Raw genomic sequence first — 15,550 nt, forward strand, 5'->3', positions numbered from 1 at the left:
GACAAAAAGGTCTGTTTTAGTCGAAGTCCGTAATATCCGAAACGCCTAACTTCCGAAACTTTAAACGTGCTGTCTAACAACGCTATTATGCAATGAGTGAGTGACGAACATCGAAGTAAGAAAAAAAAAAGTCGCAGTTTTTCCCGAAAGGCAAAGCATCAATTACGATAGCAGATTAGTAGACAGCTATACGAAGTAAAGATATTAGTTTTATCGGCCGTATAAAGTATAACATTCGCTTACTAACTAAATTAACAAGCACGGTGTCATGCGCGCACAGGTAAACATCAGCACATCTTGCTTGATGGCCGCAGAAAGTCGCTGTCAAAACGCTGCAGTCAGGAAGCGCAGCAGCAGCAGCGAGTGAATTAAACGTCGAAAGCACAGCGCATCTGAAGCTACCTGCACTGAGCGCACTTTGTCCTTTCAAGATAAGATCGCTTTCCCGCCGGTGTACGCCCCCCTCCCTCTCCCTTGCCTCCCCCCCTCCCCCCCACGTGCCTTGTGCGCGAAAGAGACGGCGAGCTGCCAGCCCATCTTCCTCCGTCGCGCGCGCGAGATTGAGCCATGATCATCCACGATCATGATTTGATTTCCACGATCGTCCACGAATTTGAAAAAAAATTGCCGCTAATTTCGTCCGCTTTAGCCGATAGTCTGTCATTCCGTCGTAGCGCAATCCGTTAAAAGCGAACTTCGTTGTATTACTAAAATAGGTAGAGCAAATTAAGGTTGAAATGTAGTCCGTTATATCCGAAAGAAAGTCTGTTGTATGTGGGTCCATTGTAACCAGCGTAGACTGTATAGCATACGCCGCAGCGGTGGGAGGCAGATAAAAGCTGCCGCTGGGTACCTACCGGTAAAATAGGTACAGGCGCGTTCCTGGCCAGGTGCTTGGCCAATACGGGACCCCAATGCTTGGGAAGGACTTCCCCCTGATGAGAAATAGCCAGAATGGAACTGGCGAACTGGCAGCAATCCTTTGTAAATCTCTATAGGGCCCCCTTTCCAGATGAGAACCCCTACAAGCAGCAGAGTTCCATTTCTACCCATTCGAAAAACTCATGGAGGAAGGAAAGAGTAGGAGAGGCCCCGGCTAGCCCAGATCAGTTCGAGAGTGGGGCAGAAGTCACGTGGGTGTTTTTCAACTGGGACTGGTGTGCCAAATATCAATGTTGCCATAGCAACTGCGCTCCTGAAGCGCTTGCTGCTGCTCTCGGCCTCTGAAAAGTGACATAAGATTTTTTGGCCGGTGTCTTTCTCTCATCACATTCTGTTAACGAGACAAGCTGACTTTGTAGTGCGATGTGTAAGCTTGAAAGTTGTATTTTGTGTCTGTGATGTCAGTGTCAGCCAGCAACAGAGACACTCAAGCTACATGGCTACAGTCTTCGTCGTCTTCTTCAACGTGCCACAGAAAAACACAGCAGCGCCTCTGCTTCACTAAAACTGTTACAGAAGTTTCGTAGGCTTTGTTCTGACGTGCGTCAGCAGCACACACTTCCAGTGGCTCATAGCAATGCAAGTTCAGAGCTCACGCCTATCTGCTCCGGCGAACTGAATGGAGGTGCAAAGGCAGATGGCACACCAACATGGCTGCACTTCCTGCTTCAAAAAACGTGACATTAGGGCCTCTCCTATTTTGTTTCTTTCCTCCATGGGAAAACTGGTGGGTTCCCGGCGGCACTGGGGATTCAATCCGAGCAACTCCCACATACGAGGCAGACGTTCAACCATTTGCATCCCCTCCCTGCACACACACAGAAAGAGAGACTGAGAGAGAAAACAATGTTGCATTCATCCTAACATTGTAATGGTGCGGGGGGATCCATTTGTTGTGCGTTGGCACTGCCTCTCTGATACCTTATTTTTAATGTAATTTTCTTGTGATTGCTGCTAGAAATCATGTAAAAAGCTAACAGAAGAGTTCATGTGACTAAGAGTTTGAACAACAGTTCTCTCAACACATCTTTGTTCTATTTACTGATCACTGGGATTTACTTGATGTATATTTCAGCTTTGAGGGCAGCTGCTGAGAAATGATCAAAAAGGTTTTCCTGCCTTCAACGGGTGAAAAGTTTGCACTTAGAGCAGTGATCTCAGAAGGCAAGTAGGTAGCCTTGCAAGGACCACTTGCTTTCTGCAAACCCCTGCTGATAATGAGTTCAGCAGCTTCTTGGCAATCGTGGTTATAGTTCAGCAGCCAAGGCACGCTTGGCGAACCAACACCTTACAGAAACTCCTAGTCCAGATGTCCATTGTACTGGAGGTCTGCATTTTATCGTGTCACTGAAGGAGTAAACAATAAAGTTTTTCAACCTACCAACCAACTGAAGGAGTAAAAACACACATTTGCCCAGATAGTTTCCTAATGGCATTCCTGTTTTATGATAATTTAGTTGTGCATTTCCACAAGTACCATATTTACTTGGTTCTTACGTACTCCCTTATCTAACGTGCACCCAATTTTCGCAGCTTCCAAGTAAAAAAATAAAAGTGCTCCTGAATGTAAATGTATGTAATTTGTAAAATAAAAAATATGGCATGCCCCGCCACGTTCGTGATCAGAAAGAAATGAGACGTACAGAATTTACCTTCACAGAAAGGAAATGTTGTATTCGCAATTCCGATCATCACTGTCGAAGAGCTCCTTGTCACTCTCGACTGACTAGACCATGTCGTCCTCCCTGCCATACATTTTTTGAATGGTTTCACAACCATCGTGGATGGGATGGTCGCCCAAACCTTGACTAGCCACTTAGCCAGTTCGTCTACAGATGCACATTTCGGCCTGGCATGAAAGCGTGACTGCCGTTTATCAGCCAGTCGTTACACAGCGTCTGATCTTTCATGGGTTTATTAACGCACACATTCATCGAAACCACAACAACCTTTATGAAAGCATGGCCGGTTTTCCGCTGGCACAGCCACTTTTTCTCGCACGGTGCCAGCTGCTGGCTTGACCTCCCCACCGGTTCTTTCTAAATTGGCACATTATATCTGCATTGCAAACCCTTTCTTGGGCGTTCACGGTACACAAACCAGACAACTGAATTGTCTCAAGCGTGTCAATTCTTAGCTACTTAAGCTCTTCATCGGCTTGTTGTAATACCGAACTGTTTACCTTTTCATTTTATTTTGTTTCCTTCTAAGTTTTATTCCTCCTGGAAGTCTGAGCATAAGTGTATTGACAAGTGCATTAACTATGGGAGGCAACCAGACAAAAGAAGTTACGCTAATCTTGCTGTGCATCAAGCAAGTACCCACAAGCACTGTACGTTATTAGACAAGTGTCGCAGAGGGGGCCACGACAGATGAGAAATCTGGTCGAGGAAGGCCATTGCTGGTGTAATTGAACCAACAACAATGCCCATGATGATGCTGTGAGATTGTCCACAGTCTTCTGTACACAGGTGTGTCTTCTACCGCCTTGTCCAACTGTCTACAACTCGCGGTTGCACACAATGTGCTGCAGCTGCTTGATGGCCTTTTGCCATATAGACGGAGCCAATGTTGTCCGAGGTGTGGCCTCTTAAAGTGTGCGTGCCAGTTTCCATTCATGGTCAACGGCCATTGCATTTACATTGCATCTAATACCTTGCACTTAAGTTTCCAGTTGTCACGTCTAACATAACCACACACCAGCAATCATAAAAGTGCGTGGAAAGGATACATAGAAGTCTTCTACCTCCCTATTTCCTTCGATGAGCTCCCTAGAATGTCCTTCATCTCTCGGTGCTTAAGGTCAGCTTCTGATGTGTGTAAGCACTTCCTTCTCAGACGTTACTTCAAGCATCTGTGCAGATTCCTTCTAACAGTCTTGTACAGGGACTGAGTTATAGACCCAATCAAATTATATTGCTGTGTTGTTGCATTGTCTTGGTAAGAGGACCTCTCGCGCTCTTTCAGCTTTCCAGTCTGTTATTGTGTTGTAGCTTCTTTCTTCTAGCCTTCTGGTAATTCTGAAGGCAGTGCCCTGCAGGCAGTGACTCATTCCTTTTTCTCGTTTCCTGTACTCTTGATTTTCACAGAAACATCACTCTTCTTTGGGTTTCTGGGTTGCCAATCCAGATGCATGCCAGTATGAGCCTTTCAAGAGCTGAGGTGGTAGTATGCCTTGCGCACGGTTTCAAGGCGCAGTGCTGCAAGGCGCGGTCCTTTTGATTTTTTAGGAATGTCAGTGCAAGCCGCACCTTGTCTTGGCTGTCGGCTGGTGCTGGATGCTCCCTCGACCAGATCTCTCGACACAGCAGCAGATGTAAATGGCATGGCCAACTAGAAGTGCCCTTTCCTGTGGCCCAATCTGTCATTGATGCTATACTCTGTTTAAGTATTTCCGTGCAGCAGAGCCAAGGTTATGTGACCCATGTGCGCAGATTCTTGCACAGCCAGATGTGGTGCTACAGTTTGAAACCTGTGGGACAACTAAATGGCCTCGACAAGTGGTCTTGTTGGCAGGTGTTTACTTGAAAGCTTCTCTGCAGGGTCCCAGGGCGGTTTATTGCACAATTTTGCTTCATTCTTTAATAAAATAATTACTGAGGTTGAAAGATACTGAAAATAGAGTTCTCCACTTGTTTGAATGAAAACATGCAGAGAACAATAAAATTAATGCAATGCTGCCATAAAGACATTAATTTGCATTTTAAAAATACGAACATTTAATTCATTTGACAGTGGCTAAATTCATACTTGTAGTCTGCACAGCCACAACACTGCGGAGGAATCGTTCCTAGGTAGTGTTTTGCCCTTTGCAAAAATGACGCCCACAGACTTGCTTGTGTGGTATCGTTCCAAGCTGCTCTGTTACGCAAAAGGAACGAATAAGTTGGCATTGAACATGGTTGGAACAGTGCGTAAACATGTACGAATTCTAATTAAGAAACAGCTGCACTTAAGAATGTCAGCAAGCGCACCATGTGCAAGTTGACGTTACAAGAGGGCTCAAGAGATGGCACCACGATCCTGTGTGACACACTGGCCGGGTGGTTCATCTGAGCCCTCCGCTTCCGCCATGTCTGTAACCCTACTCTGTATCTCGAAATATCTTTAATACGCAGGCCTTTGTGTTGTCAAAGCCAATATGGAATGAATTTTCTACCACTGCTATCACATCAGCTGATCTCGCTGCGCAGTTGCAGTCTTAGTAGATGCTGCCACCGCTTGCACTGCAGCGCTCACCACTAGCAGATGACAGGGCACGGAAGGGCATCATTAAGATGGGATTGTTCCCCTGGTTGGTCGAAACAGCCTGTAGCTTCCACAATGCTGCACAGAACTACTGAAACAGTATAGCGGCAGGTCCTCTTCTTTCTTGATCCATGTGGAGCATCCTGTTACAATGTTGTTTCTCTGCCCATTTTTCATACACAGCTGCTGAGATGGGAGCTTCTTCATTGCACATTAACGACAAAATCGGCACAGAAGTTCTGTATCATTGCATTTGCTTCAACAGGGTGCTTGTATGGTCCTGCCATGAGTCGAATGAGAGTGAGATTATGGGCTCACCTTCTACTCAAACGCCTTGTTGAAGTCTCTAATTGGTAGCTGTCATCAAATGTATGGTCTCGCACCTGCCCGTCAATGCACTTCAAAACTGCTCTTTAATGTGAGAGCACTTTGCTTGTACACAGTAGCTCTGACGAAGCCAGTGCTGCAAGGCACAGGCCACAATGATGGAGATCACTTCGAGGCAAGCAAGCTTGCGCATTTCTACCAGTGGCTGTTCCATAGCAGGCAGTGATCTCGTCAAGCATGCCATGTGCTCCATCAGCTGTCCAGGATGGCAAGCATCTCCCAAGTTTCACAGCACCAGAAGTAGTCTGTGGGACCACATCTGATGAGAAATCCAGTTGATGAAGGCCACAGATGATGATACCCATGAGCAATACCACCATCCTCTTCTTATTTGCACCAGCAAGTGCATTAAATTTACAACTCCATCAGTTGCGACCTCCTGCTGGAGGATGCCATGATGCCTTCATTAAGAAGAGTGGCAGAATAAGGAACTGCCCATTTGCAGGCATGTTTTTGAGTGATCAGGAAGTTATGCTGCCCTCGGAGGCCATAGCTGCCTTTTCTAGCAGTGTTTCTGATAGTCCCACTTTCAGGTTGCACGCCACCGTGTGAGTGCGACTTGTCTATATGACATGTCATTCTCCAAGTGCCATAATTTGGAGGGCAGGTTGGGTGGGGTACACCAAAATGGGACTTCTTTTACTGGTGGCCATGCCCATAGTGTGAATGCCCCGCCCATTGCCGACTTGGTTGCTTCACTCAACAGGCGATATACACTGGACGACCAATGTATGGAATGTCTCTTTTGATGGCCATGTGACACATTCCAATGGTGTGTGTGCAGGAGAGACAGCCCAACCTCCAGCGTGAGCAGTCTACACAGCCTCAGCGGCACAGGCTCGCTTGTATCTGCTGTGCTCAAGCCCTCGGCCCCCAGCCTGACCCCATCATTGGCGAACTACTACAACGAGTCACTCATTGAACATGTCACAGGCTGGCAGGCCGACCATGCTGAGCGACAGGTGCGTCTTGTGTTGAACCTATAGAGTGCACTTGCATATTGGCGGCACACTGTTTCTCTGGCAGTGTGCTACAAGTATTCTGTACAAGAGCAACTACACTTTAGTATTAGCAAAGTGGAGGGGCAATGATGAAGCCAGGTTATCATTACTAAATTGGCATAATATGGCAATAAAGCTGTCTTTCATGACTTATAGCACTTCCAGAGCATTGAAATAACCATTTGAAGATGTCACATCCAAACTATGCATTTCATTATCTTGCTTAGCTTCATACAGATAAATTTGCATAATTTTTCATACCTGGCAACTCTCCCGAATTTTTCGTAAGGTCTACGAACTTGAACTCGTTTTATGATTTTACAAAGGTTGCATCAAGTTTTATGAAAGATAGGTTCAGTTTGCAAAAAATAAATTTATAGGTGGCGAAGGATGGGGCGGCGCAAGATCACGAAAAAACATATGCGTACAGGAAAGAATTTGTGATATATATGTCGGCCTTTTGTGGCAGCACTGTAGTCGCCATATACTAGAGTGGTACCTGCTTCAAGCAAGTTTATTCAGAGAAGTTCCTGAAGCAGGCAAAATAGGCAACAACAATGTTGCTGAAAAAGTCACTGTGACCTAAAAATTATGTGTTGCTAGTCAGTCTAAAGGTAGATGATCTATAATATAGTGCGTGTCTATCCCGTAAAGGTGTGTGTGCTCAGAGCAAACTTCATAAAACGCTGGCTTTCACCCCCCCCCCCCCCCCCCCCTTGTGTACTTAGATTTAGGTGCACGTTAAAGAACCCCAGGCGGTCCAAATTATTCCGGAGTCCCCCACCACGGCGTGCCTCATAATCAGATTGTGGTTTTGGCACTCATCATCATCATCAGCCTATAGGACAAAGGCCTCTCCCTGCGATCTCCAATTAACCCTGTCTTGCGCTAGCCAATCCTATTTGCACTAAAACCCTATAATTAGATTAATTTAAAATCCCCCCCCCCCTCCTTTGCAATGTTCACAGGTTGGCAGGTATGGTTATTGCATGATTATATCTAATTGACTGCACAAAGTAATTAAAGTATCTTTATAGTGGTGGTCAGAGTAGCTGCTGTTTGAAACACTTTGTTGAATTTTGACGGTATCGACTGTAGTAATAAAAATTTTACACGCTAAAGATGGGCACGCTGATATTTTGGACTTGTAAACTGCAGCGCGAAGAAACTATTAAGGTTCTAAGTAACAGTTGACAGAAGTACCAACTATTAGCTGAATGGTTTTGCTTTTAGATATGGTAGAGGAATGACGACGGAATGCAGGCAACAGAACACAATAGCATCTATATTAATTGTGCAGCATGGCATGACTTCTTGAATTCTCATCTGCCACCTTGTTTCACCGGAGGGCAGTTACATTCTTTGCTGTGTCCGTTGGGAGAGGAGAATGTTACTTGTGTTCATATTGTCATGGTGCCTCACGTTGCACCTTCTGTGTTCTGAACGTGGTAAATAAAGTTGCACATTTAACAGGCAACTGTGCCAGCAGGCAGCCCACAATTTTGCTCAAAATGTGGCCTACTTTTAAACCAAGTGGTTTTATTTAAATGTCGACTAAGCAGTGCCTCCAGCAAAACTGGAAAATTTTCATCACTGATAATGTGGTAGTGTCATCTGATAGCAGAGAATAATACCACGGGATCGATAGCATGGATTCTGAGATCGGTAGCAGAAGGATGAAGGGTTGTGCGTGCTAAACTTGGTCATGCTAGAACAAGAGCTTGGCACTGTGGCAGATGGGGATGGTGCACAGTTTTGAGTGCAACAGAAATAATGAAAAGGAAAGCCATAAGGGTGTGGCAGCACCTGAAATCTGGCATCTGCGACAAGATTCTCTCAATATTAAATACATACCATTCATAAAAGATGTTTAAAAACTAGTGGGAAATTAGAGTGCAGATTGCTCTAAGGGGGGAGGAGCCTGCGTTTTCAAAGTGAACTTTTATTTTTAGTCAATCTTGATGAAATTATGTATACAGTACTTTTCATCCTTTCATGCTAATTTCAAATATTATTTAGTTCTTTGTGAAGGTCAATTATTTCCACAAATAATTGAAAATCCCATACCATTGCTTCAGGCGTGAGAAAATGGCAAAATAAAAATTTAATTTTAATGCTGGTGTTATGATCGGCTTGGAACTCCGCATCTCAGTTGTGGGAAACCAAACCCGCGCACATTCCCGTGACGAGATAATCCTCTTTCATCCCCGAGAAAGCGTCACACCTCTACGACCTGAGTAGACGCAAAGGGCGAGCTACCAAAGAAGAGGACCCGAGGGAGAGGAGGTCGTCAACTTGACCGCCCGACAGAGGTCTGACACTTCCACAGGTTCCCCGAAGGAGTCATCGGCAGGTTATGATCTTCCTGGAATCGGTATCTCTCAAATGTGGGAAGCAAGCCCCAGCGCTTTTCCCGTGACGAGATAATCCCCTTCATCCCCGAGAAGGCGTCTCACCTCTACGACCGGAGCAGACGAAAACGGCGAGCTACCAAGGAGGAGGACCCGAGGGAGAGGAGGTCGTCAACTTGACCACCGGAGAGAGGACTTCCCCGAAGGAAACATCGGCCACCACGAGGGGATTTAAGGCCGTCCTGGCCCCCGTGTTAGACAGAACCGCTCGAGACTCGGATAGAGTCAAAACCCAATACCAATGAAGTGAATACAGTCTTTTCTATTTTTCATCATCCTGATGCCCGCCTTCATCGTCGTCTCCTGATTCCTGCGGTGACGACCCACCTCACCCGGTCGAGATTATATCACTGGGTCAGTGGCCCGAAAGGTGAAGATTGCAATGATGCTAGCATTTTTTTTTTAAGTGGTCAATATAAGTGCCGTTAAAATACACTGAATTTTACTTTTGTCAGTGTGGGAATAAATTAGCAAGAAATGGGGTAAAATAATTAATATTTGAAGCCAAAATTTGAAAATTGGCTTGCAGCTATACCACTCATGCATGCAGCTTTCTGTTGCAAAAAAATAAATTTTATTCGATCTTCTCTGGGTACCGAGATATCAAGGCAGGCAGATGATTGCTAGTAAGTCCGAAAAATTCATTGTGAAAAAATTGCAAAATACAAATCAAGATAGAGGGAACATGGGATATGGTCTGATGGAGTTAATTTTATTTCTTGACCAAATTTGATGAAGCTGCACTGTCTTGTTTAGTTTGTTTAGGCCGTCACACTCTGTATTCTCCTAAGCGAGAGCCCCACCACCAGGCCCAAAATGGTGATGATGAGTATGTACAGATGAGAATATGAAGCGTATGAATAATGGTCACACTAATTTCCTTGCGCGCGAACGGCCAGGCAGGCCGCGACTTAGCCAGGAGGGAAACGCCGAACGAATCGTTTGAGACGCGAAACGTGAACGATCTCTGAACCACGACAATGATGGTATGAAGAAACCTCGACGGGAGTAACACGATAGTTCATTGGGGATGTTTGTTCATTAATAATGTAGCAGCCAAGGAAGCGCGATTCAAACTTCTCACACAAACCAGGGGTCGAGACGAAAGGAGACGTCTCGACGAGAGATGTTGTAACGTTGCTTGCAGTCTAGTTGACTGACTTCTGTGTTGAATCGAGCACGGTTACGACATTCGTGAAGTCGCGAGACGAACTGTTTGGGTATACTGGCCGAGGTGTTAGTTGGGGCAGTTAAGAAAGCGGCGTCAATGGTGAATGTCAGCGAATGGCCGTAAACGAGGTAAAAGGGTGAGTAGCCTGTAGTTCGCTGGATAGCAGTGTTGTGAGCAAACGTCACAAAAGGTAAATTTGTCCCAGTTGTCGTGGCTTGGCCCAATATACTTTGATATATCTGTTAGCGTGCGATGAAATCACTCTGTTAAGCCATTTGTTTGAGGGGTGGTATGCGGATGTCATTTTATGAACTGTGCCACAAGCTCTGAGTACTTCTTCGATCATTTGTGACATGAAAGTCTTGCCGCGATCACTCAACAGTACACGAGGTGCACCATGACGCAGCACAATGGCATCCAGAAAGAAGTTGGCAACTTCTGAGGCCGAACTAGAGCATAGAGGTGCGGTCTCTGCATACCGTGTGAAGTGGTTGACAGCTGTCACGATCCATCGAAAACCTGCTGGCGTTATGGGCAGAGGTCCGACCAGGTCGATTCCGACAATGGCAAAAGGGGTCTCGGGACATGGGATGGGCTGTAAAAGGCCAGCAGGAGGCGAAGTCGGTCGTTTCCACTGTTGCCACTGGATGCAAGAAGTGACGTAGATGGTCACAAAGGTAGACATGCCTGACCAAAAGAAATGGCTCCTATCGCGGTGGTATGTTTTGTGGAAACCCAAGTGGCCAGGAGATGGGTCGTAGTGAAAGGCTTCAAGGATTTGTATGCGCAGCAAACAGGGAAGAGCAGGTACCCAGCGGTGTCCGTCGGTTTTGTAAATGTAGCGGTGCAGCACATCGTTGTCGAGCTTAAATAGTCGCAGTTGTCGACGTAATTCGGCATTCGGTGCAGAAATAGTACCGCACAGGCGTTGGATGATGCTGCTGCAGTAGGGATCAGAACGTTGACACGAGGCAAACTGAGTGGCGCGATTAGAAGATGGCATGTCAGTAACCGCTAGCGGTAATAACTTAAGTAGAGACATAGTCTCACCATCAAGTGGCGCAGAATGGAGAGACGTGCTTGAAGATAATAGTGGCAGGGGGCAGCGAGACAGAGCATCGGCATCTCGGTGTTTTTTGCCAGACTTGTACACACTGTCAAAACTGTACTCTTGTAATCGGACCACCCAGCGATCAAGGCGTCCAGACAAATTTTTCAGTGATGCCAACCAGCACAAGGCGTGATGGTCGGTTATGACAGTGAAGTGGGGTCCATAAAGATAGGAGTCGAAATTTTTGTATGGCCCAAACTACTGCAAGGCATTCCTCCTCTGTGATCGAGTAATTCTCTTAATGCGCAACTGGCATAAGCAACAACTCTCTCTCGTGCAGTGGTATCACGCTGTAGAAGGACAGCACCAATCCCATGGCCACTAGCGTCGGTGTGCAAACAAGTTGGTGCGTTCTCATTGAAGTGATGGAGGACGGGGTCGGATGTGAAGGCTTGCTTGAGGGCTTGGAAAGAACGTTTGCAGTCGTCTGTCCAAGTGAGAGCAGTGCCCGGCGTTGGCAACTTGTGCAGCGGCGACGCCATGGCAACAAAATGACTGATGAAGCGGCGGAAGTAGGAAGCCAGGCCCAAGAAACTTCTTAATTATTTTTGATCTTTAAGGCGAGGGAAGCGAATCATGGCAGCAACCTTGTCAGGATCCGATCGAACGCCATCTTTACTGATGAGATGGCCCAACACTTCGATGTTCTTTCGGGCAAAATGGAATTTCTTTGTGTTGAGTTGGAGTCCAGCATTAGAAATGCACGTCCAAACGCTCAAGGTGCTAATGAAAAATTGTAAAAAAAATAACGATGTCATCTAAATAATGCAGACAGGTCTTCCACTTAAGGCCGCGTAAAAAAAAACTGTGTCGATCATGCGTTCAAATGTTGCAGGAGCATTACATAAACCGAAGGGCATTACGTTGAACTCGTAAAGTCCGTCAGGTGTTGCAAAGGCTGGCTTGTCCTTGTCTGTTTCGTGATGGGTATTTGCCAGTACCTGGAGGGAGTCAATGGTATGGTTGATTCTTGGCATCGGATATACGTCTTTGCGCGTGATCTTATTAAGTGCCCGATAATCGATGCAAAATCGCACAGAGCCGTCTTTCTTGCGGACCAGCACAACAGGAGACGACCAAGAACTGGACGATGGCCGAATGATGTCCTTTTTAAGCATGTCGTCAACGTTGTTTGCAATGATTTTTCGTTCTGCGGAAGACAAGCAATACGGGCGGCGGTGGACAATCGAACTGCCTTCAGTTTTGATGCGATGCACTGCGACGGAAGTGCGCCCCAGAAGCTTGGAGTAAACGTCAAATAAAGTGCTGTGTTTTTGCAGTAGGGCCATAAGATCTTCTTTCTGCGCAGCAGTCAGATCATCATTTATCACGGCCATTAAAGCAGCGGTCACAGCATGATCATCAGTTGTGGTAGACAAAGGTCGTGATTCGGTGTGAAGGGGTACCAGCGAAAGAGGTTCGGTGTCAGTAAAGCAAGTCACAGCGGTGCCCTGGGAGAGCACAACTGGCGAAGAAGGAGGGTTACGAACAGCGATCAACGCTCTACCGTCCTGAAACCGCACCAGGCTAGGAGCAATGCTAAGCCACTAGATATGCAGCGACCGCTCAGTGCAAGGAACACATCACCATTTACAATCGTGTCGGAAGTCAATGTTAGAATATGCTCACTGCCCGGGGGAATGAAACAGTCTGTACACGCGACGAAGCGCAGGCTGTGAGAATCGACAGCGGACGAAGATACAGTGTCCGTCATATTGTTACCAGGCAATGCTCGAGACAACGCTGAGGACAACACAGAAGACGACGATGCTCTCTGATGTTGCGCGGACTGGTTTTGCATCTTGTATGCCTACTATGCAAGTTGTAAATGTTCTGTGAATATAATTTAAACCTCTTTTTCCCCTTGCCGACTTGTGCCACCGACGTTGAAGCTTTGTGGGCCTCTGCTCATACTTCCGCCGGTTCGTACGCAATTTCACTAACGTTGCATGTCCTCTCAGAGAACTTCTCAAGAAAGACGCGGTTTTTGTCTGGGGCCCGGAACAAGCTACTGCGTTCGCTGAGCTTATCGTGCGGCTCACTTCACCGCCAGTTCTAGCCCATTTTAACGTGACTGCTCCAATGGAAGTTCGAACCGATGCCAGCGGTCATGGAATCGGCGCTGTTTTGGCTCAGCGCCAGCAAGGTTGCGACCGTGTTATTGCGTATGCTAGCCGTCTTCTGTCCCAAGCGGAGCGTAATTATTCCATTACTGAACACGAGTGCCTTGCCCTCGTTTGGGCAGTGGGTAAATTTCGCCCCTACTTGTACGGCCGGCGGTTCACAGTTATCACAGACCATCATGACTTATGATGGCTTTCATCCCTAAAGGATCCTACTGGTCGTCTCGGTCGGTGGGCTCTACGACTCCAAGAGTACTCATACACAGTTGTGCATAAGAGCGGCCGATTGCATGAAGATGCTGATTCCTTGTCTCGCCATCCAGTAGACCCACCAGAGCTTCCCAACAGTTGCGAGTATACCTGTGTGCTGTCGCTTACGGCATTTCAGAACATCGGAGATGAGCAACGCCGTGACCCCTACTTGCGAGACTTCATTCTCTGGCTGACTTCTGAAACTGCCACCATAACACGGCGACTCACTGCCACCATGTAACACGGGGGCTAAGGGCACCTCAAGCTGCCTCACTGCAGCTTTTATCTTAGCCCCTGCCATTGTATTTTGAGCAATGGAAACAAATAAAGAAAGAAAGAAACACCTTCCCCTTCTCTGCGTACGTTTGTGCTGCAGGATGGCGTCTTGTACCGCTACAACATGCACCCTGATGGTCCTGAACTGCTCTTGGTTATTCCTGCACACATGCGTCGAACTGTCCTCACACAGCTACATGACACTCCTACCGCCGGTCGCCTCGGAGTCTCTAAGACGTATGACCGTGTTCGACATAGCTTCTTTTGGCCTGGCATTTACTGCTTCGTCTGCCGTTACGTCACTTCCTGTGAAAAATGCCAGCACCGCAAGAAACCAGCAGTACTCCCAGATGGCCGCCTTCAACCCCTTGACGTACCATCGGAGCCATTCTTTAGGGTTTGTCTTGACCTTCTTGGCCCTTTCCCGCTCTCTCTTGTGGGCTCTCACACAGGCTCTTGGGACAAAGGAACGACAACACGGTAGTGCAAATAAATAAAAGGGCATTTATTGCGCCTTTCATACTCTATGACACCATCGCCTAGTCATTCACATGTACGGTCACGCGAACGGTGGCGCGTTCGAACGATCCGTGTTCGTCCATACCGGTGTCCAGCTCCTAGCCACGCGAGACGGTCTCGCGAAGCATGGATCGGCGCACGCGCGGGACGTCCGCATCGCTCACCGATCCCAACCCCAAGAGGAAGCGCCTTCGACCTTTTTCTCCCAAGTCACCCCGCCGTTCGGTGGCGTTAGCATCGCGACACTCGCGCCATCTCTCGCAATGCGCCGCAACCACTACGACTGCCGCCGGCGCTTAGCCACGCGGAAAAGCTGGATTACAGGAGACACGCGAGAGTCTCGCATCCCCACATCCCCCCAACCTTAAATCACTACACATACTCCGGCGAAACATGTCACATGGTCTATCAACGCGCGCGTCGCGAACAAAAGTTAGTACATGCGACAGTGGCCGCGCCGAGGAATTTTCCACACGTTATCCACAACATGCGAGCCGACATTGTCTCTGGGGTTCACCGCTGGCGTCCGTTGGTCACAACACCACGTCTGCAGATTCGATGGCACGACTCCAGCCCAGGACTCCGGAAACAGCGACGCAGAAGTCGGCACGAGCAAGCATCACTCGCGCCAGCGCGCCCTGCCGGCGAGAGCCGCTGTAGCCGTTGGTGACTGCCGGTTCTTTTCCCAGCCGCCGAGGGTTGCTAGCCGGACACAGGCGGCCGCCGAAATCGCTGCGCCGAACTGGCCACAGGCATCTGTACTGCCTGGGGTAGCTCGATTGTAGTCCAGGGCAGCAGCGCTGACGATGTGCAGGTGACAGCAAACCAGGGGTGACTCCGCTCACGCTGCGTACACTCAACGCACTCGAAAAACACTAAAGTAAGTAGTGCAAGGGAGAGGAATTCGGCATATGCATCGCCCACGTGGTACGATGTCCAATTCGGCTAGCAAAACTTTAGGCGGCATTTCAGATGCTAAGTTCACGTGAACAAAGCTCACTTTCTTGAGTCAAACGAGTAATTTCAATTAATGCGAGGCTAACTAGAATGAGGGAAGCAAAGTGCGACACCTCAACACCACGGTACACCAGGTTGTATCCCTCAACGTG

At 47.5% G+C, this 15,550-nt stretch overlaps 1 protein-coding gene across 8 annotated transcripts in view; it reads left to right on the forward strand.

Moving 5' to 3' along the window:
* The window catches only part of LOC119456537 (WW domain-containing adapter protein with coiled-coil homolog), a 214,299-nt gene that overhangs the window by 182,189 nt on the left and 16,560 nt on the right, over positions 1-15,550 (forward strand). For all 8 annotated transcript variants that reach the window (XM_049664768.1, XM_037718372.2, XM_037718377.2 and 5 more), the window contains one exon: positions 6,362-6,539. In XM_049664768.1, the coding sequence (XP_049520725.1) occupies positions 6,362-6,539 (178 nt within the window). The remainder of the gene's footprint in view (positions 1-6,361; positions 6,540-15,550) is intronic.

The sequence above is a fragment of the Dermacentor silvarum genome, chromosome 1, assembly GCF_013339745.2.
Source record: "Dermacentor silvarum isolate Dsil-2018 chromosome 1, BIME_Dsil_1.4, whole genome shotgun sequence".
In the NCBI taxonomy this organism is placed as follows: domain Eukaryota; kingdom Metazoa; phylum Arthropoda; class Arachnida; order Ixodida; family Ixodidae; genus Dermacentor; species Dermacentor silvarum.